The sequence below is a fragment of the Pleuronectes platessa genome, chromosome 23, assembly GCF_947347685.1.
Source record: "Pleuronectes platessa chromosome 23, fPlePla1.1, whole genome shotgun sequence".
NCBI lineage: Eukaryota > Metazoa > Chordata > Actinopteri > Pleuronectiformes > Pleuronectidae > Pleuronectes > Pleuronectes platessa.
The window spans coordinates 8,319,576-8,343,352 of record NC_070648.1 but is presented as its reverse complement, the minus strand read 5'-3'; the positions used below and the strand labels follow the sequence as shown (position 1 = coordinate 8,343,352).

General features: G+C 43.5%; 1 protein-coding gene across 1 annotated transcript in view; it reads left to right on the top strand.

The window, feature by feature from the left end:
- The window catches only part of LOC128430075 (collagen alpha-1(XXV) chain), a 134,905-nt gene that overhangs the window by 76,827 nt on the left and 34,301 nt on the right, over nt 1-23,777 (top strand). The window contains exons 4-9 of the mRNA XM_053416028.1: nt 1,662-1,669; nt 12,434-12,460; nt 14,291-14,317; nt 20,936-21,007; nt 21,592-21,708; nt 22,791-22,826. Coding sequence (XP_053272003.1) covers nt 1,662-1,669; nt 12,434-12,460; nt 14,291-14,317; nt 20,936-21,007; nt 21,592-21,708; nt 22,791-22,826 — 287 coding nt within the window. The remainder of the gene's footprint in view (nt 1-1,661; nt 1,670-12,433; nt 12,461-14,290; nt 14,318-20,935; nt 21,008-21,591; nt 21,709-22,790; nt 22,827-23,777) is intronic.

Here is a 23,777-nt window from a genome sequence, read left to right as displayed (position 1 = left end):
CCGAAAGTAACTAAGCTGCTGAAAAGTTCCCACATATTCATATTAGGGTGTGTGTGGGGGGGGGGGGGGGGGGTAGGTAGAGAGTTTACTCATCTACAATGACAGAGGGAAGCTTTGGTTCAGACTTGGCTGTCACTGACAGGGAGAACAAGTAGGAAAAAGGGCTCTGCGCTATTTACCTATGCATTCAAAGTAAATGGGATACTTCATTAGGATCTCTGGTGTGTTTACTGGGGACACACGGAAAGGAAAATTGTGGCAGGAAAGCTTTGGATGAAAAGGTTTTTGGAGCAGCGAAGGCCGCGGTCTCAAACTGTTCTGGCAGCTGGTCAACTCTGGAAAGTGTCAGACGTTTCGGAAACATATTTTCCCTACGTGAAGAACGACGTCTTGTTACGCGTGTACCTGCGCTGACAAAAGAGGGATGTGATGCTCAAATTGAGCAGCTCGAGCAATTTGCCATTACCGCGGCTCATCAATTTCAGGTATGAAGAGAAGCAGCTTTTTCTTCACAATAGCTGTTATGGACAAATTGCATTCCGGTCCCCAGTGCAGCTGCATGAGCCTCCGTGTCATCTAAGAGCATTCCAACCACTCTCACCGTGGTGTGAGCGATGGCACTCTCAGTCTAGCACGATACCTTCTGTAACCTTTACACTCGGAGCTGCAGGGTGGAAAACTGTGGAGGAGATGACTGATCATGGCAGCGTTAGAAGAGAAAGTGAAACTCACTCCGCCTGAATGGATTTTTAAGTACATGTCATCCACTATTTATTTTTACATTTATTATACGCCATGACAAATTTGAAGTCCCCCGAAAACCTTAATGGTGCCTATTAAATGTACGTTGATATCGTACATATTTATCAAATTTTTGGGATATACCATCATTGTTAGTTGAAAACGGTGCACAGAGCCATTAGACACAGTGGGACATGTAACACACACTCACACAGTGGAGCAGGTTTATTAAAAGCTAAGTGGTCCACTGTAACTCAGCCATCCATAAAACAACACTACAAAAGTGCAGCCTCCAATATGGCTCCTTAAATGCCTCAGCTGCAGGAGCAATTTGCGCGTTCCCTTGGTTGTGAGGAAGAACGGTTCAAGGGCATAGGAGCTGTAAAGGGGGGGGGGAAATGAACTTTTTTTCGTCAGTGTGAAAGCAGCTGGGCAACTTTTTTAATAAGAACCAAAAGTGACCTGAAATGATTTGCAGGGGGTTTGGGGAGCCCTGAAGGAAGTTGGCCGACAGCCCTTTGAGGGCTGTGGGCCAACTGTCACCTCGAAAAAATGCGGGGCTAGTATTTAACAAGCGCACAAGCCCCTTGTAAGAGTGAAATTAGAGCCACTTATAAAAGTTAAATGTGATCGCCAGGCCTGGTGGCCCGAATGCATGCAAACTCGATTGGAATCTTTTTATCAGAATATGGGGGCTTCCTGAATCTGTCTATCTGGCATCCTCAGTGACTGCATCATGGAAGAGATAAATCTCTGTTAGAGGTTCCTTCCCAAGGAAATAATTCAAAACAAGAGCCTCCTTTCCCATCTTAAATACTTGGATATGTGGTTTCACTGGAACATTGATGATCTGAGTCTGTTTGATCACTGATTGAAAACACACTAACCATGTATATTTCCCCCCCCTCTTTCTCTTTCAGGAACTCCTGTAAGTATGCCTGCTCCACATCCTCCTCCAAAATGTGATAGCCATGTGAAGGTAAAAGCAACGCAGCAGCAGTAAAACATGTCGGCAGGACGCTGCAACAACACGTTACAAACATCCAGTAGCACAAATGTCAAAGGCAGTTCACAAGAAAGAAAATAAGGGCTGAAAAAGGGAAGTTTGTGTACAACTGCAGCTGAAACTATTAGGTCTGACTGACAAGACGTGTTGCAAAGTAGTGCAGCAATGGAGCAAAACACCAAGTTAGAGATCTCTTGTTATTATGAGGAGTGTGTACAATGTAATGGTTGGCTATGAAACTGTGACGGGACAAAATATCTGGCCACAGGCTATCTATGGTCAGCAACCAGTTAGCTTAGCTTAGCATAAAAAACTGGAATCAAGGTGCACAATCACAAGGGAAATAACTAGTTTAAGATTAAGACAGAGATTTTAGTTGCACCCAACACTCCTAGTCTATTATAAGTATCCTCTTCATCCCGGCCCTCCACGTATATGGACCCTCTCCCCGTCATCTGGCCAGTCTGGTTTGTAATATCCGAGCTACCGGCCTCCACCCCTCCTGCTCCCTGAACCCGAACAGATTATCTCACCTCATTATACTGCTGGGTGATCGCAGATTCACTCCCCCTACCAGATGGAAAGCTTCAGAGTTTCTCCAAAGATGAAGACAAACCCATACATGCACACATACGGCACCGGAGACTGTGACAGTTTGCTGCATAGCTGGGTCAAGCGGGTCCTGTGTGTGTGCGAGTGCGTATATGCTCTGTTAAAATTATTTATAGTCCGGGGGCAAGTGTGATTGAATAGGTATAATCGCGTGTGTCGACTGAGCTGTAAAAGTCGTAAGTTAATCCTTGGAGCCCTCTCAGACACTCGCTCCTGGGGTTCTGGGACGTAAGTGAGTGCAGGTGGTCTCACTTCTCAGCCGCTCTCTCTCGCCAGGCTTCACATCTGACAAATAAAACCATACACCCAGTTGTCTCAGGAGCCGAATGAAATCCAAAAAGTGTTGTCTGAAATGTCCATACAGCAGGAGAGTTTGGGTTTGCCAATAAATGCATGGGATTCCTGTGTTTTCTGTACTTCTGGGATATCTCCTCTGGCTCCCGATGACAAATCACTCCCTGAAGTCCTTACAGGTAGCAGAAAGAGCTGTAAATGTTTGATAGGCAAAACAATTCCCATACTGCACTTAACCAAAAAGGTTATAATTTATGGTACATAAAAAAAGTCTGGGTGTGGGAATGCATTTCTCTTCGAAAAATGCAACGATCTGACCATGACTCACCCAATGGTCACCGCATCTGTTTCCGAACTGTAAAAAAAACTCTGTGCCAGTATCTTAAAGACAGTAGTAAGTGATCTCATGTGGTTTCTCATTTAGAATGCCCACCCGGGGGATGGCAGGGGACACGTCGCGATGAATATTCAACAGCTCTCTTGTTGTCAACCTCTATAACTCTGCGAACACTGCGTAAATTGTACATAGCCCCTCCGAGCCAAACAAAGCAACCACTGCTGAAGTCATTACGGATCTCGGTGACTTAATCGTTACTCAGCCGCTGATGAACGGACAGGGACCTGTGGTCGCAGAGACCGAAAGAGAATAGGCCTCCTCAATCACAACTCAGTAGGAAAAGATCCTCATTGGCGGTCCGTGATCCGCGTTTAGACATGGAAAAGTGATTTGCTTTGTTTGGATTTCCCTTCTTTTCCCTTCTTTTCCACCGCAGTTTTTTGTGTCAGTTCTGCGTTGGGATTGCCGGGTCGGTTGTCAAGTTGATTGGTTGGATATCGCTTCTTGTTCTCCAGACAGATTGGGAAAATATTAGCGGAGACATGTTGCAGACACTGGCTGAGGCGGTTGCCGCATCTCGCCACTGAAACCATATAAATTGGTATTTTTGTTGCCTTACATAAAGGTTAGTAAGGTTCGGGTAATGACAGCTGATGCAAAAATGATTGGCTATCTACTTTTCTCATCCCTCTGCAAGGGTGGTCCGTGTCAAAACATGAAGCACACACCGATGTGTGTGCACGCCGTTTAGCTCTAATCAAGCATAAAACACCATCCCTGAGGGCGCACTCGAGTACCCGCCAACGCCACCCGCTGACCCTGCTCCCTTAGTGCACACTGTGTGCCATCCTAGATTAAAATGATGCAGACAGGGCTAGAGGCTAACACGCTTTGAAATCTGGTCAGAAAGAAATGGGAAACATTTGAAAATGATACGGTGTAGAAAATATCAAACCCACTTCAGCCCGCTTAGCATGCCTCTGCACCACACTGGAGTCACAAGCCGGGCCAGCTACGACTAAGCACAAGGCCTTCCAAGAGTTCACCCACATTCCCAATGAGTGGATGGCTGTATCTGCTGAAGTAGCTTCCACCTCCCGTCTTTATCAGCCGAGATTCCAGCGACCCAAGTTGAGGATGATCTGTCACGATGTATGAATTATGCAGCTGCAGTATAGGGATTAGAGGCAATGTGGGGTCGAGGCATATAGGAGCCCGCAGCTTGACACCTGTTAATAAAATATATTCCATCTGATCCCTCTTGCCCTCCAGAGCAGGAGAAGGTTCCATTTTATCTAAAGTGAGACTCTACTTAGAGATGGAGACATGGAGATATGCCCTCATATGTGGGTTACCACTGTTTTGCAAGTTGTTAGTTTAAAACAGAAAGGCCATTAACAGTTTAAATTCTGCACAGAGGGCACGCGCACACAAACGCATGCATTCTGAAGAGGCTGCACCGAGAGCTGCATGTGGATCTATCTGACATGACAGCTATTATTTGGGCTCTTAAGGCCAGCGCAGCCTGAGGAGGCCCGCTGGCACTGGATGTGACAACAGTAAGAGTTTGACCTTTTTAGATGTCAGTCCTCGGCTCACGCTGTGCCCATCAGCAGCGCTTGTCTGTCAGCGAGTGATGAGAGGCAGCGTTAGGGCCCAACGTGAGGTTCACTCTCAGTGATTGGAAGCGGTCCGTACAGAGCATTTTGGTTGGCTGAGCCGGCTGAAAACTCGCAGGGAAAACTGTCCGTCACTACCTTAGCACGGTGGGAGAAATAACAGCGTACGAATGTGATGCTTGCAGTTTAAGAGAAAAACTCAACATCTCTTTGATTGAGAGGAATTTTCCTCCAACTCGTAATATCAAATGATGAGAAGGAGACCAGCGGCCAGAATGCGGTTCTAATTGAATCAACAGAAGAAGTGAAAGAAATGCTTTTCCAACTGGAACATTGTCCCTTATTCATCATTTATATCCATGACAAGAATTTTGTGGGTCCGAAATTTGCTTATGTATTGCACACACAAAAATTTGCTTTAATGTTGGGCATTTTCAGCTAAGCTGTTTATATATCTCCCCTTTTCAGGCATCATGGGACCTTCTCCCTCTGAGAATTGTGCGTTAAGAAGTGTCTTGTCACTGTACTTAGGCATCACACACCTATAACCAATAACACTCTCAGTTTCACTTTACCCAGCTCACAGTGTCCCTGCTCCCACAAGAACATTCAACACATAACAGCAAGCAGACACAGTCACAAACACATACACACACACACACACATTTAAGTTATTTTCTGCTGGCTAATTGTGATACACGGTGGATATGGGAACCAGATGCCATTCCCAAGTCAGTTTTCCAGTGTGGTTTTCCTATCCCTGCCTAACCTCTGCATACAGATTCCCGCGACGAGCACCAGCCACTTGTGGTCATCCGCTCCTGCCCATTTTGCTCTGATTACTCACATCCCTGTCCTCCATTAGTTTCCCGTCAGGAAAAAGGTTCCCCGGGGCCCACGGTAATAAGATTGAGGGTTCCCATGCAGAACTAACAGATGGAGGTGTACATATATTAAATATAAATGTATTTTTTTGAACCAAATGACTTTAGACTCTTTTCCACATTTGTTCAAACATTTGTTTTAAACTTAGTAAAATTTCAATTCCAATGATACTCCGAGCTTTTAGCTGCATATAGCAACATGCGCATTTTACAGTATTTCTTGTCTTGCATTCGTACATGTTCTTTATATTTCTCTATACAGCTAAACCTTGAACTGTGCGCTAATATTGCTGCAGCGCCGCTTGTGCAAAGAGAAGACAGAAACTTCTCATTGCTGGTTGGCAGCCAGCAAACATTGACAGTACATTTCCACTTCCTCCCGGATACGATGACATATAGCCAAAATGTTCCAGTTATGGCACATTTGGAGTCTGCGTCGTAGCTATCAGGGATAAAGAGGTCTCATCAATATATGCACTGACTGATTGTAAGTTAGTCTCAGCTGTCAATCATGAGGTTTCACCCCATTTTTCATAGTCATCATAATCAAATTAAACTTTATAAGAAGGAGCCAACTTTAGTAAATTGTTCCCTTCCACTAACAAGGAGTCGGAATTTCAGACCTATACTGCAGTCAGCCACCAGGTGGCGATCGTGATGGTTTGGCTTCACTTAATGGTCACGTTCATCTTTATGCACAGTCTATGCTACTAACTGATTAGCTTATCTTAGCATAACGATTGGAAGCTGGCAGAACACTCACCCTGGCGCTGTCCAAAGGCAACACAACCTGCCTAGCAGGCCAGTAACTTGCACCATAAATCGAAGTGCAAAAATGCCAATTTGTAGTGTTCCAGGGCTCATTTTTGGGACTACATCAGTTTTTGTTCATTAGCTGTAGTGGTGTTGGCAGTCAGACTTAGTTTCCTTCACACAGAGCCAGGCTAGCTGTCTCCCACTGTCTCCATGCAGCCTTTGTGCTAAGCTAACTTGCTGCTTGTGGCACTTTCATGGTTAACAATTTAGATTTGAGGGTGGTGTCAGTCTTCTTGTCTAGCTTGGAGAGAAGAAAATAAATGTAGCCTATTTCTCAAATGGCTAATTATTCTGGTGAGTCAGTGAGGTCGAACTGCACTGTGGGATCTAGAAATTACTTTCACTTAGAGGCATAGAAAACACAATCTATCACTTTACTGTGTGAAGAGCGTAAGTCAGGGTTTAGTCTTTGCGAACTGTTTATTTGACCCTCTTCCCACTTTTGTGGTCGGCAGCACTCCTCACCTGCCCCCTCATCACTTATCCCGTTCCCTGTCAACGCTCTGTGACTAGAGGATTGCTTTTTGCTCAACTTCCTGTGTACACATGTTTATTAATATTGTGTTGCTGTGTGAGAAAACCGTATGCCCGTAAAGGCGAGGTTGTAAAAGCGGTAGTTGTTGGCCTGCGCTCTCTGAGATGCCAGTGCTCCGGGGTGAGATGATTGGAGCCATGTGGCCAGCAGTTTGGGCTACAGCGACTGCTGCCAGGCCGCTTGGCCCGCGTCCTCTCATGAGGATTTGAGCTCCGTTTGATGGATTGATTTCCTGGAGCTCGATAGGTTTAACAGGTCGCTGTGATGAAAACTACACCCGAGTCCAGACGGAGGTTACGTGCAGATCCCACGTTTGCTGACGTTTTGCATCGTGTTGGATTCACAAGATCGCACTAGAGGCTCTCAGCTAAACCCTGAAGAATCACTCTGCTCATGTCAACAACAGCTATAGCCGTGGAGGAGAGCCAGCCCATCTCCTCACACTGCAGAGTCAGACGAGCATTGCTGAGCTTTCATCCAGAAAATGATAGGAGAGAAGGAGTGTGAAGAATGTTCATGAGTTTTCTTGACATCTTTTTGAGACCATTTTAAAATTAGGTATTTGACTAAGTGAAAGCTGCCTTGATATTCATAATTAGTCATTCATTCATTCGTTTTATTATTACGTTGTTTATGATTGTCTTTGTTGATTGAAAGCTTGATTAAGAAGGAATTTCATCTGAGAATCACAATGGACATACAGAATTGAATCATTACTTCAATTAGTTTATATCACAGCAGCCACATATTTATGAAGATCAAATATTCTGTGTATCAAAATTATAAATATTTGAGATATCACGTTCGAGAGGCCAAAAAGATTTCCTGTGGGGACACACGTGACTTTGACCTTTGACCGTCCAAATCGAATCAGTTCATCTTTTCAAAGTTTTCATCAAATTTGAATAAATTCCTTCAGGACTATCTAGAGATATTTTTTGTTGTGGATCTGGCCCTACTTCTCTTTGCCTTTTTTTTATATTTCCCGGCAGACCGTTCCATATTCCTCCCCCGCTCCCTTTTAAAGGTGGCTGGGGTTTCCTCTTTATTTCATACCCACAGCTCATTCAGGCCATTTCAGGAGACAGTGGTCATGGTTTGGCTCGGAATGAGAAGCTAGACATGTATGTGGATATAAGAGAAAGAGGAAAAAAAACTTAAACTTGATCCAGTGGTCCACCAACTCGACAGTATCATGCACAGAGGATGTTCTGTTACAAATCATCTCATGATGGAGGTTTGACAGAGGTTTGCCCAGCGTTAAGCAGCAGAAGATGTGAGGCTTACCATCAATGTGATGCGTGTCATTTCCAATAAGCAGATATAGAGCTTCTGCTTTGGGGCAGCTGCTTTTACAAAGACACATTTGATATTTCTTGACGTTGCTTACACTGGGACTAATCTGGGAAAAAGTTTTCGAGGAAACCCATTGAAATATTATCGGACACACATGGAAATACCAAATGTAACATTGTTCTCAGAAATTTGCCAAAGACATCGTTTTGACAGTTTCAGGAATAGGGATATTTGCCTATATGAGTCTTATTTCTGCTGAAGGCGGTTAGCTTAGCACCAGGCTAGCAACATCTGAAAAGCTCCATTATTAAGAGGTAAGCTTGTTTGGTTAATCATCCACAACTCAAGCTTTTGCAACAGGGGACTGGAGTAGTTCTTGGCTCTGTGTAGTAACTTCCTGGAGTCCCCCCATGTTATCTGGCAAACACATGACGATGTCAAGACTCTCGCCATTTACTGTCCTCGCACGCAGTGACTCCTGCCAGAAATGACACCATTTCCGCTGGCATGCGCCGGCGTCCCAGCCTTAACTTGGTGCATGTGGTGCACTAACGATCGTGCCGGAGGCAAGAGACTGCAACAGGTCTTTCTCTACAGAAATCTCAATTTGCCCTCATTAACTCATTAATAAGGGAGCATAGAGATTCCCAGATGGCTCCTGCAGGGAGATTTCACAGACTGTAGGTAAAGACAAGGCATTTTGCAGGAAAAACCTCTGCAACTGGTTTGTCAAAACAAAGAAACAGGACAAGCCGGTAAAAAAAACTGTTTCTGTTTGTGCTTCCTCTTCGTCTTCTTTGCCTTTTTTAGAGGCCAGACTGCACCAAGTCAACGCGCTTGAATCCCAAGTATGACAGGGAGAGGCGTTGTGTTGACAGAACAGTTGGTGCAGCTCAATACTACCTAGATACTGCTGGTAGCTTCTTATGTAAAAATACGTTTATTTCTGAAGACGACATGATAGTGTTCTTTTTACATATATGTGGCCACTTAAAAACCCAGTGATATAGTAAACACTGGGGGGTTAATCATGTTCAGCAAACTAATGCATTGTGAGCAGGACGGATCAAACAGAAGCAGCCTGATGAGCCATGTCTAGCACCTGCTGGAGGGCTGCTTTTGAAAAAGAGCCAGAGCAGAAGCAGTAAAAACGAGAACGATGTGAAAAGCATACGCAGGTGCTGATTAAAAACCTTCCTTGGGGCAGAACAAAGCCACAAAGCTGCAAACAGATACCCGCCGCAGTACAGTTCGCCCCTTTTGAAATGGTCTTCGCAGGAGCTCTGTTTAATAGTCTCCATAAAAGGCTCTCACTGTACTTGCTTAAACCTTCTGGAGAAGCCCCTGTGGATGCTGTCTGTCCAAGTGATGTGCAAATGATTGGCCGTATAATGAGCAGGTGCAGATTGTGCAGCCAAATCATTTCCACATGCTTTACCAGCAGGTAGACGAGCGAACTGAACAAGATTATGAAGAGGTGTATAAAAGCAGCATTCCCCACCTAGTGAAGTAAATCAGAACATGCTGTCATTTATTGGACTGATACAGTTCAAAAGTACATTTGTTAAATATATCAAGCCTGGATGCCTCATACGATGGCATCATATACTGTATGTAAAGATGGACGACTTGTTGAAATTCCCTCTCACAATCCAGAAATGATAAACTAGCCAGGATGTGAACACTGCCATCTTGAGCATTTGGAACCAAAGACTGCGCCGTAGTGGTCGGGGGATGGAGCCATGTCCCGCCAATACACACGCCATGATCGTGATTAAGTCTGAGCTGTCAATCATGACGATTTACAGCGTTCTTATAGCATCAAATAACTAATAGAAACCAAACTTTGGCACAAATGAGCAATTGGACGTACATCAGTGTGTTTAACGTGTAGTTTAATGTTTTCAGTGTGCTCCATGTCCCATCTACAAATGGAGGAGGGAGGGTTTATGACCTGTACTGTGCTTTGGCCTCACTTGGGGGTCTCCATGTCGTCCATCTTTCTTTAAAGTCTACGAGTGATGGACAGCCAGGAGATACATCTGCAGTTGCTTTGCTGGTCACATTTATATTCTGAGGAAATGCAAAAAAGATATTTAATTTGAAGACAAAAATATATATACACGCACTGAGTCAACTGTAACACTTATCAAACGTTGACAGCGTCAGAAAAGTAGATAGCCAGCATGCAAAGAAGTTGAAATGGCTCAATGGCACCGTTTAAGAAATCCTGGCATGCTGTGTTTTGCCCTGTAATGGAAGCTCAACAAGGATTTGATCAGGTTTCACTGTGTTGCTGCACTTGTCTTGAAACAATTTAGAATTTATTTAAATGACCAATTCCACAAAGTTTTTGTCCACAAATGTGCGTTGCCCAGTGATAAATTTCACTATTAATTTTCAATCTGGATTTTACAGTGCCAGACACAATACTACTTGTCAGCGGGTGTATTTGTGTATTTCTGTGTTGCAGCCATTCACATCTTTGCAGTAACAGCTTGTCAATAGCCTCCTATTGTCCAAAGGCAATTTCCCCTCACAACAAATAGAAACATCAGAAACATGCTGGAAACGTATTTCTCCGCGCTGGAATGTTGCCTGTGTTATTACCCCCCAAGGAACCGCAATTGGGAACATTGCTTTTATAATGGCACATTCTGTGTTTACAAGTGTGTTGTGGCCGTTTGTATGTCACCTCTTTAGATGTGAGTCTGTGTGTGTAGAGCAGTGTATCCCATCAGCATGAGTCTGGGTTTGTCGAAGCGATCTGGGTTGCCTTTTATTTAACTGGTACAATGCATTATAAGTGCTTGTGCAGGTTCACAGCCACATGGCCGAGGCGAAAGTGGGCCCAGTGCAGATCCAGTTGGGACATGCACGACTATACATAAACAAAAAGCTATGCATAGTTAACTGTGCATCAAAAATAATGTCCAAAGGCACTGAGCAGGCAGAAACCTGGCTACGACTTACTTTCCCCAGAGCATTGTGGTAGATATTGGCTGCGGAAAACTGCTGGACTACCTCTGAAGCATTTCAGTTTTAAAACCATACTATAATGTGCCAATGCAGTGAAAGCTTGTCTGTGTCTGCAAGCCGACTGTTCTGGGTCACTGTTCCATAGACTCTTAAGGAACAGCGTCCAAACATGGGTCTTATTCTAATGTCATCAATCTGTGGATTAGTGTCAGTTTGCTTTTTCTGCGTGTCTGATGTCTTTGGAAACAAACCAGTGCGATCCAGGAAAAGTAGCCACCGCACAGCTACTACAGTTGCGACAGCAGAACAAGTTTATTCTTTTTACCTGAGGTCGAGTGCAAACATTTTTCTGGCAGTTACAAAATCCTCAATCAAGTGATCGTAGTAGATTTGGATCTGGACTTCGATACGGATTTGTCTGTAAGCAGAAATAAAGCAGTTTTATCTTATAAATATATTTGACGGATTACAGATTAGCATTGGCCCAACCATCCCTCTCCGTTTCTCCGGGGGCTCGTGGACATTACCGTTGAGCGGGTGGTAAGTTAGTCGCTCGGTGGAAAGCGAACCGACACCGTTTTTTTCCAAAGATAGCTTTTCCCAAACGTCCAAACTCGGAGAAGGAAAGAAAGAGAACCCAACACATGGGACGTTCATCCGTCAATCTTAATCTTGTAGCACTTTATTTGAACTCCAGCTCATTAGGCTCAGGCGTATGGATGCGCTTCATCATTAAAAAGTCCTCCGCCTCATCCCGTGATCTTTTTACGGGGCCCACCCAGGAGCTCTTTACTGATGATTGACGGGCACTGGACGCAACGCCGCCTCACGAAAAACTGTGTTTCAGGAACAAGAATCGTCCGTCTTGTTCGGGGCACATTTCTACCGCGTGCTTGCCAATACGTGGTTTGGAGATTGCTGGATTCGATCTTCTAAGTAAACATGGACTTGATTTGGGTTTTTTGTTTTAATTGGATGTTTGTATAAGCCGTGCCTTCTTCGATGCCTAGCGCACCAGTTCCCAGTCTGTGACAGGACATTTTAATCAAATGCTGAATGGGAAAGTACACAATGTTGGTTTCATCAAAACCCAATTTCGTAATCCTATTATTTCAGCGCCTCCCTCAAGTTTTGTTTAGCTTGTTTCTTGGTTACATGATTGGTCACCCTGGCTTTCACAGTTGTCTTTGGGGTATTGTTACTTACCATGGTGCCACAATGATTACAACTAACTGACAAGGTCATTTCTCATTTTCTTGTTTTATATGCAGTGTTGATTTTGTTTTTAACGATCCTGTTTTTTTCTCTCTGTAGGGTACTCCAGGTCCAAAGGGTGAAAAGGTGAGTCATTTTATATTGATGGTTATTAATGCATATTTCTTCTTTATGTGCTTAAAGATATGTTGCTCATTTGCATTCTTGTACAGAACTTTAAAAACAGAGATATCAATTTAAACAAAAAAGCATCGCAAAAGAAAAGAGATTGAGAGGTCAAATAAAAAAATAAAAAAAATAATCATTTTAAAGGAGTAAAACAATGCAAATACAATAAAATGTTTGACTTTAGGATTTCTCACACATACTTTTAGTAAAGTCCTCCTGTCGTCAAGTTTGAATATATAAATTCTCCTGTCGTCCACATAGCACAGAACATTAATGATTGAAGGCCAGAGCCAAACTATAAGGCCCTTAAATTTCCTGTTAAATATTCCTCTATAAAACAGCAGTAGTGCATTCAACATGACCACACTGTCTCTTTATACGTGCGCAGGACAAACGTGCGCTTAAAAGACAAAAAAACAGAGATCCAGTTGATTAAGTCCCTGAACTCCTGTATAATGGAAACAAGTGGATCTAAAAAATTTAAACAGATATTTTAAAAATGCTACGGTGGAAGGTCAAGGCCTGTCTCAAGATAGCAATAAATAAATAAACAATTTATGAAAAAAAGCTATAATTTGGGCAATAATCTGTTATATTTCAGGGATTATTCAGCTATGATATAAAATGAAATGGCGCGAGAGTGCTAACCAGCGTTAAACACAAACACAGAGGCGCAGATTCTCATCTGTGTCTAGTTACGCTCCCTGGTAATTGATGATTTCTTGTAATGTGGGGTGTGGAAAGACGTTGGCGCTGACAGACGTCATGTGTGTGTTTTTTTCCTCACTTGGTGTCCCTTGAAGCAGAAAATCGAAGACACGACCACTTACAGAACCATATTAAAAGGATAAAACCATATTTAAATGCATCCGTTAGGGCAGTAGTGACGAACGTAGTCGTCCTGATCAGATGCACGTTCATGCCTCATGTGAACCGCTTCATCTGCAGTTTAATGAAATGAAAAACAACTGTGTTCGTTCCTCCCACCCAAGATGAATATAGTGCTCATCATCGTGGCCACTCACAACAGTTTTGCCGTTAAATCCGGTGTCTGGAGCGGCTGACTGAATACCTTCCAAAAAGCTTGCTTTATTTGAAATTTCACAGGGATTACGAGTTTGTTTGAGCGTAATTTAAATCCACATGTGATAAACTGCTCATCTCATTTTACTGCTGTGGCTGGACTGAAACCAGCAGGCGAGCGCAGTGCGTCGAATCACACGGTTTAAGGACCTTGAGTTATCCGACTCTAGACCAGCATTTCGTCCTCCTTCACTTACCTCACACAAAAGTGTGCTGTTCTTGGTTTCACTCTAACGTGATGAACCCACAGTCCTCACCATGCAGGTTGATTTGAAACGTTTTCTACTCGGGGGAACGGGCTCCCTCCACAGAGATCTCTCCCCCAGAAAAAAGGCAGAAAGCCAAAGATCTCTGGGGCATGAAATCTGGCCTGGTAATGCAGTTCGTCCACGCTCAGCCCCCCCAACCCACCAAACCTCACACCACTGCTCTCACTCTTTCTCTCCCTCTTTCTCGCTCTCTGTCTCTCGTACTCTATTCATGTCAGTCCCTGTTATCGTAAGTGATTTTACTCTGAACCACAATGAATTGCTGAGGGTTCCTGTATTATTTTCCTTTATCAATGTGTTCTGAATAATGCCTACAAAATCATTTTGGTGGGAGTCTTGCTTATTATTGGCACCACACTTGTGTGTGTGTTCACGTGCATGTGCGTTTATGACCCCTGTGTTTCAAGACTAACTCTTTTTTTCTTGCCTTCCGCAGGGCGATCAAGGCGACCAGGGACCACGGGTATGCAGCTTACTCCCAACTTTCTGTGATTAGCTGACGAATGTGTGTGCGCGCGTGTGTGTGTGTGTGTGTGTGTGTGTGTGTGTTGTCCCCCAGCAGAATTGTGGGCAAAAGGTTTGACATGCATGAAATTCCAGGGATAGTGTTCTTCCCATCTGGCCAAACACAACAAGCATTTCCAGCTCGGCTTATTTCTACAACAAGAATGGGCAGGAAAACGTGCATGATACCTCAGAAAGCACGGGGATGATTTGCTTTTCACGTGTTAAGACCAATCGAACACAATCTTTTGTCTTCAAATTGAACATCGAAGCACCAGCTTTTTGCACACGAGAAGAACACATCTGCACAATCTCAACTATAATCAAAAGCCAACTAGCTCTGTATCTGTAATTACTCCTGATTCCCTTCACTCTTATTCATATTCAGAGCCTTAATCGTTTCCAGCTCTATAGTTTGACATTTCTATCAGAAGTGTAGCTTCTAAAGGATGATAATGTGAGTGCTATTTCATGCTTGACAGACTGAAATGATTGATTTTATCTCCACCTAACAGTAAACGTAGCACTCATTTTTCTCAAACAATGTTTTAGCTTTCTCTGAGTGCACAGGTTTGTTTAAACTAGACTGCATTAACCAGGGTCACATGCTGCACATCGATGTCGTCACCGAGCGTAAATCACACGGATTCAAAGTCGCCCTGAACGCCCCTTGGCTGATTTGGCATAGAGGTTAGAGCGCAAGGACAAGAGAGCAAACAACACAGAAGACGCGTCACCAGAACGCCAGCCATTCCCCCCAGTGGATCTGATCCCAGTTCAGCTTGTGGCTTGAACAGTTTGCCGATTAACTCCAGCGCTCCTCTGGGCCGGTGCGGCGCGTCGAAGCACCACAATTCTAACGACCTCAAAGTCAACACCAGTGACCTTCCCCTGTGAAATTTGATTAGTGGTCTCAGAGTGCTGAATCTAACGTTACATATGCGGGCTCTCCTCGAATGACAGCCAGGTTTCGGAGAGATTGTGGATCACCAAGTGGTTTTCACGAGATCTTTGATATCCTTGGTTAATTTTTAATGATATAAAAACGTATTGGATAATAGTTATAGCTACAAGAGCTGAACTGCAGCAAACAGAGGAAATATCTTTGCTACCCGGATGAATTGAAGAGACTAAACCCTCCCCCTTCAAGATCACATTTCTTGGGGCTTGCCCATAATTTGTACCCTTTTAACCTCGGAAATGGAGTCATCTGTCTCTATCAGCTCCGTGATTTATACTTTGGGAACAGCAGCGTGGCTGACAGAGTTGTTACAGGGACCAACCCGGCCCTATTTGTCTTGCAGAGTAAATAAATAAACTGTCCGGGTCCAGATAGTGTTTCATTAATTACCAGTTACTGCGAAGATTGTTCCCTAACAGGTACAAATGAACACACGGTCAGAGACGCATGTGAAGGACTGCAGATGCATGGAAGTATTCTCAGGTCACCACCAAATCACATTACCTCCTTTTAGAATGGAGTATTGACTTTTTGCAATTGATTAGCACATAAATGCAGCGGAACAGTATTAGAAAGATTTCCCCTAATAAATGAAGACATAACAGAACAAGTGCTGCTTGACCTTGAATGCATCTGGCTGCGAGTGAAGCTCATTTCATGCCCGGTATTGCCTGTGTGCAGAGATTCAATTAAACCCATATGGACGCATATGTAAACAACTGAACATGTCAGGAACATGTCTGCAGCGCCGTCTGCCAGATTGTATCGAATCCAAACGGATTTAAATTTAGAATCATTTAAAGGACAGACGTTTTGTGTTTATGCATCGCGTGCTGTGTAAGAAATCACTCACTGGTCATTATCCATAGTGAATCTGACATTTTGGAGCGATGTACGAATGTTTTGTGGAATTTTTTCCCACTTTTACCCACAATGCATCGTGAAAAGTAGTGTACAACCAATGGTCACTATCAGTATGTATGATCATGCATTGCGCACGCCGCGTTGACAAGATAGACAAAAAATCTAAAAGTCCCTATATGGTGAGTAGGGGTTAAGGGGGCTGGTTTCGGACACAGTGTACGTCTTTAAAGGGTCAAATCAGAAACGCTCAACCTTAGTGGTCAAAGATGTGTACGGGTGTTACTCAAATTGCCACATGGCCGGCAGAGCTCCCCCACAGTCACCTACTTCCTCTGCCTGGTCCGCACATGTCAGGGTCAAGTCATTTCTTAACCCCGAGGGTCACTGACCACATCCAAAATGTCAAAGGTTAACCAAGCCACTAAACAATAAATCAGTATTGGGCAAACAAATGTGTGTCCGCCTCTCGAGCTCCACTGGTGGTATATACAGGGAATTTTAACCGGCGTTGCTGTCTGTGTGCATCATCACAGAGGAAGGTGTGTGGTCTTTCTGAGGAATGGCACCAGCTACAGCTGTCAGGCAAAAGGTTGGTGAATTCCTGGGTCAGTTGGAGGAAAGATTCCTGAGATTTTCACAAAAAATGCGCCCGTGTTTTTCCAGAGCTTTTTTTTTTTTCTTTCTCACATCTCGGGATTTGACAAATTTGCCCAAACGTTCTTCCAAAATAAAGAGGCTGGGGTTATGTAATTTCCAGCGTTTGACTTTTCAGCTCAGAACAAAGAAGCGTTGTACAGTGGGTTGTTTGCACATGAAATCAGAGGCCTTAGATGAGTTTCACTGGAGACGATTTTGATGTGTCTGAGTAATGCCAAATCCATGTACTATTCCACTTTGAAATGTATTAAAGACATCTGTAGATAAATATTTAGTAAAGGCCACAGCCTGTAGTTGCTCTGGATGTTTTGTGATCCAGGGAGATGCTGGTTTTGGCCGGCATCCTGAAACGGCTGTTGCTGATTGTCCTCATATCGGACTTTGTTTACTACAATTGCAGTCACATTGCTGCATGGCAATCCATAGCAGCAGGGCTTCACAATGGATAACCAGTTTAATCCGCTTTGGAGAGAAAACATAAAACGAAGCAATTGGTTTGGAGTCTGTCGTTCTTTTTCTCGTACATAGCAGCACAGAGGCAATGCAAGAACTCTCCAACACCTACTCTAGTCAATCCCCCCCCCCCCCCCCCCCCCCTTGCCTCCTGTAGGGAAAGATCAAACTGGTTCGTTCTGTCCACATTTCAAACCCACATTGGTCAGCAAGGTTGTCAACGTGCTGTCGATCTGACCGCAGCTTCTCTCCGGCATCAAAATGATTCTAAAAGCAAGCAGGCAGCAACCCCAGGGAGACTGCACAAGCACCACACATTTCCATGCCTGGACTCTTTTTGAATTGTCCTCTCCCCCACTGACCATGATCAACCACTTGTTCCCCTCCTTTGTCCCCAGGATTTCTGAGGTTGTAAATAACTCGAGAAATATTTCTTAGCTGCACAAAGCATTGCTATTGTCTGCAGTGCAAGAGTATCCATTTCTCTCTATTCTGCTGCAGAGCTGATTTAAATCAGCCTGCGTTCCTAATGACCCATGCTTTTTAAATTATCTCTGGGAAAAACCACAGACATGGCACCAAATCCATGTTTGGATAGGTCAGATTTTATCGTATAAGCTTTAATATAGAAGTAGATTGATCGCTTACACAACATGCTAGTGTGCCAGTCTTTGGAGAAAAAAGCTCAAGTAAATTTTTTATTTGATTATTTACAGTATGAAGCAGTAAAAGTAAATGGGCAATCAGTTTGGTGCAGTTCTTGCCTTAAGGCCGAGCTAGCCAATTCATTGATCAGGAGCTGAGTTGTTTTCCGATGGTACTCATTTAAATATTAGAATCGATCTTAGATGGATGCTGGACTACTCTCCAAAAGTGAAGCCAAAGCATCTTGTTCACCCCACTGGAGGCCGGCTGCATTACAGGCTATAAATCCTACCTCCTCCATGTCAATAGATTGGACGTGGACCCAAAATAAAAAATTTAAAATAGCCTATACATGTCAAATTACTTTTTTCTCGAAGATGATTGACTGCTGATGCTGACAAACGATTGGTCAAATACGTCTATCTGTAGGACCTCACTCAATCAATTCCATCCCCTGATTGCTATTATACTTACTCAGGCTCCCACTGCGGAAGATAGCAGTATTAGTATATGGGATATTGTTGCTTCATATCTGGATAGTGGGAGGAAGTACAAAATGTGGCCCCGTCCATCTTTATATACAGTCTGGGAGAACTTGATTCATGATATACATTGTGGCTAAAGTCTAATGTTGTGGGGAAAGTCTTTGTCTCCTGTTGACTATCTAAAGTATGAGGAGAATATGAAAAAATGCATTCGAGATATGGCTGTTCCAAAATATTCATGTAATTACTTCCTTCTTAGATTAAGTACTTTATAAATTCATATTTCTTATGCCATGTGTTTGTAATTTTAACATAGGGGAAAAGGCTTTTACTATGAGGACCAATCTATGTAATTCAATACTATATTGTGAAAGTTTGGCTCAGGTTGATGGAGTTTAAACTCTCTGCAAGTCAAATACAGAGCAGGAGAGAGATACTTACATCAACCTCAACCCCTGATAATGTCCAGGAATGCAGGTTTTTCCACAATCTCTCTGAATCTGGCTTTTAATCTGGTTTATGTCCAGTCTGCTAACATGGAGGAGGCAGGATTTATACCTTATTTTACCTATACTATATATAGTCTATGCCCTAAGTGTCGCTCTGTCTAGAACCCCCATGTACATTAAACATGGAAGACTTCTCAAGCTTATTTACTGTTGATATGATCTATGGAGATTGCAGAATCGCTGTTTTAGGTTGAAATTTACAGTCAATGCATGTTACACAAAAACCTAAAACTCTCATCAATATCAAAGGCCTTGTTATAAACTGTGTTTATATATGTATATGACTACGTTTTGACAATATCTCTAAAAGGAATCAAATTTAATGGGCTACATTTATGTGAGTGTAAGATTCAAAACCATGTGTAGCTGGGGATTTGTCAATGTTCCTGGACTCGTATCAAAGCTAATATTCAGCCATAAACCATTGTTGTCTCTTGACAAGCAGAAAACCCATCGCTTTCTTCTTTCTTTTAGTTTTCATGAGCGGATCACATCTGTCACGAGGATTTTTGACGAGGGGATTTGAAACCAATTGTTTGAATTTCCAGCAAACATCTCAATCCGTGTGACAACCCACCAAACTCTTCGAACAATACCATACCTCAATCTATCCATGTGTCCTAGCACAAAGTCTATCGCCTTAACAAATGTTCTTATATGGAAAGTCTCCACACAGGATGACCCCAGTGCCATTAGATTCATGGTGGAGAGTTAAATTAAATGCTGGTCATGTTTGCGCCTTAACTGAAATGTCTGGTTCTCAAAAACAAATTGCTCTGATGTTGGCTTTTGATTAATAGGAAGGGAAAGCAGGACATTATTTATAATCACACATCCAACGCTGCCTACTTGATTAAATGTGTGACTCTATTTGTAAGTGGGATGCTTATCTTCTTCCGCCTTCATCTGTTTTTGTTCACCCATGTGTTTGAATGTCATGCGTGTGTTGTGCCATGTTCTGCTGTTTGTCCCTGTAGGGATTGCCTGGTCTCCCCACGCTGGCTGCTTTGCACAGCAATCAGATCCTGACTGTCAAGGTTTGTCGGCGGCGGTGTCGCCTGTAGCTGCTCAGTCCGACCCCTCTGCTGCGCACACTGGGAGTAAATGAATCACCGCTGGCTGCTTTCCCTCCGAGCCCGATGATAGAGTAGACACAGGGAAAAAACACCATCTAATTAATCACAGCCAGTCAATCGTCCCTTCCACACTACTGCTACCAGTTTTTCACTCCAGAGATTTCTCTGCATGTGTTCCGTGCTACGTGCCAAAGCAAAGGTGGACCTTTTATAGTCCGGTAATATGTAGCGGACTGGAACAATAGGAATCCTGAAAGCAAGACATGGTCTGGCTCGTGTCCATTGATGCTAAAATGAATGGAAGGAACTCCAAGAGGAGAGTTCGCCGATGAACCGAGGTGTTTTTTTAAAACCTGTGCTCATGGTTCACCACAAATCCTTCAAGCCACCAATTTGGCCTTCAGGATTGTTTCAGCGATGGATGAAGCCACTTAATACCAATGGACACAAGCAGAATAAAGCATGCATTGAAAAGGCACAAGGTCAATAAATCAACCCCAACTCAGAGGATTTGACTAAGCTGGTGTCAGTGTGTGCTGCTCCCGGGGTCTGATTTAGCAGCAGGCATGATGATGATGATAATGATGACAGCGCTTTCGCAGGGGAGGAGAAATTCCCATTTTTCCGGGGACTGTGAGGACACTGTGGCACCCTTGCACCCCTGAGGTGGTAATTGCGGTCCCTGGCTCCAAAATATAAGCCCAGACTTCCGAAGCAAACCACCTCAGGACTGGAAAAGTGTGGATTTCTCTCTCCAAAGTGTAAAGGCGCCCGGATCGCGGTCCACAAACCCAGGCCGCTCTAACAAAATCTGTTTCTTTTTGCATTTGCCTTCCTCCTCCTCCTTCTTCTTCCGGGACCTCATCCTTCTTCAACCTTCTCTCACCTCTGTGACCTTCGACCTCTTGACCTCACACACCTGCTCAGATGGTCTTCCCTAAGATCAATCATGGCTTTCTTTCCGCTGACCAGCAGCTCATAAAGCGACGTCTCATTAAGGTAGTGGCTGTGTCCTCACTCTCTCCTCCTGTCCATCGTGCCAAGTCTCTTCGTATTACTTCTCTCTGGCCATTCTGCAGTTTGCATGCAAGCCTTCAGACAGACGTGTCACATGCACTCTTATAGTCCTTCTGTTACAATGAATCAATGACTGTCCTAGCATTACTTAAAAATTGTCCCTGCAAGTTTTTTGACGATCCATTTTAATAATGGACCACACATCACCAGTATATTTTCACTTTGTAGCTCTACACTCTAAACAATGTGACTTATTTCAGTCTGCATATAATGCACAAACCCTATTCTTCTCATGAGGTCCGTTTAGGATTGCATTCATTCATATTTCAGCCGTGAATAAAACAACTGCAGCTCCATCTTTACTGTTGTATGCTACATGTAGCTTTAGCCGAGAGATTCAATAACACAAATTCTACTCTATGTTATGAATGGAGGCTGCCCATATAGCCACCTGCCAGAACATTTCATTTTTCTCTGCTTCATCATTATTTAACTGCTTTAGTCTCAGCTGATCCAAAAATATCACAGCATAATGATGATGAACCGTTCGTTATTCCGACACACAGGGAGATCAGGGGCAGGCGGGACCGCCTGGGCCTCCGGGGCCACCGGGCCCTCCGGGGCCGAGGGGGCCTCCAGGGGACACGGGGAAAGATGGACCCAGAGGTGTGCCTGGTCTAGCAGTGAGTATTGCTTTTCACCTGTCATGGGAAAGTTGGTTTAGCGATTGACATATTCAGATACATTTTTCCTGTAAAAATAAAAACTGCATTGTTCCCATTAAGCTCATTTATAATGATTTGACTCAGTGCCAAAGGGATTTATCCCAATGAAAACATTTTTAATGACGAGCTGCAGTGCAGTTAAATTAACCAAATGTTTTAGGCTAAATATGGATATGCTCTCCAGGAAAATGCTCTTTTCCATGTATTTACGTTTACTTGGTTGGGTGTCATTGTAACGTAATATTTTCCATGTCTTTAAGTCTGTCACTGGCATTACACAAATTTATGTGAATTCTGCCTGTGAGAGAAAGAAGGAACAGAAAACGCCTGTCAATTACGTTGAGCCATAAAACCTTCCAAGGTCTCCAGCTGATCTTTATTGACTTGGCTGAGTTCAAGGCGGGGGTGCAAAAATATAAAGTGTTGTTTATCCAAATCTTTCCAAAATGTTGATGACTATTGTTGTTAAGCTCCCCCCCGATTAGCAGTGACATTACTTGTGTTTTCCCTCGGAATTAATCTTCTCTTGCTGCGGTGGTTTATTTTATGATTTACTTGTGCTGCAATGAATCACTCTGAGAGACGGTGGCAAAAATCCTCAAATGAATGTCACAAAAAACGGGGAACACGGTTCAAGCATTGACTTTGGCAGAGCAATGTGGACATGGCTGGCGTCTCATTTCTACCCCGAGACCTGCGTGAACATCCGAGAGCCAGGCCTGAACTAAAGAAGAGAACAAGGCTGTTGGACGGGGACGGTGAAGGGTACAGGTGGCACAGCATGATAAATGCCTCCCAGCCAACTCGGTATATGAGCTGAACAATGCTGAGCTCTACTTGGCAACCCGGCCGCTACGCACCAGAGCAGCTGCTAAAAGAAATGGGGAATTCAAAAATAATAATCTAGAGAGTGCTCTGTTGTTAACCAGACAATTTGACTTTTTTTTTTTTTTTTGTCTAATACTATTTATGACATTTTGTAATACCAAGACTTAGCCCAATGCTCTTACTTTAACTGTCTGTTTTCTATTTCCTTTAAGGGTGATCTGGGGCAGCCTGGAGATATAGGACCTGCGGTAAGAATTTTTTTTTTTCCCTTTCAGGAGTCTCACCTTGAATTTTAGCAATCATCACTGAAATGTTTAGAAAAAAAGGTAGTAGAAAATGTCGTCCTTAGAAATAGCTTGAACCCCTTTCATACAAATATAGGTTGACTGACATTTGGGCAAATAGACCTTCACTGGAAATGGGAGGAAACTGCAAACAGCCAGGTTCTGCCAAAAGTTAATTTATCAGGTGAAGTGTTTGTAGGGGGAGGGAATATCTGCAGGTGCCTATCTAATCCTAGAAATCTGTTGTGTATCTGTCCAGCATTTCTCGAGAACTGTTCAACTTGTTGCCGTCTGCACCGCTAAGGAACCAAGGAAGTGCAGTGTTGAATCTGATGGGATTTGTACAAAAGGAAAGTGCAACCAGATTCACCACAGGCCAAACAAACAGCCCATTCCAAACAGGCAGGTTTAGAACGGGCACTGCACTGTTAGACAATTACATTCTGGGGTTAAGTGAACCTCTTTCAGCATCATCTATCAAAGCAGGGGTGTTCAGATGCTGCCATTTAGGATATTTTAAAGTGGTTTATGGCTACTATGATGAATATTAATGATACTTTTTATGACACCCTTCAAAATCCTAAGTTTCCTCAAAAACCTGTTATACAGTAGGGACAAGCTGTTCCAGTTAACAGCAACGGGATACTGCTTGTGGTGTGGGGCAAATAAAGCATTTGATTAAAGTTTCCTCATAAAAGCTCCGCTGGATTGGTCAAGCCAAATTCCAGAGGAGGCAAGGTCGGAAAACGGGACCCGAGAGAACACTCGGTAACGTCAGGCCTCGCAAGTGAAGCGGAGGAAAAGCGATGCTGACAGAGGAGGTGTTATCAAGCGCTTTCATCTTCTAATTCCATCGCCCCGGACCTTTTCCACGCGGTGTGGGAAAGTCTGGTGGATCGGAAAGAAACGGCCAGA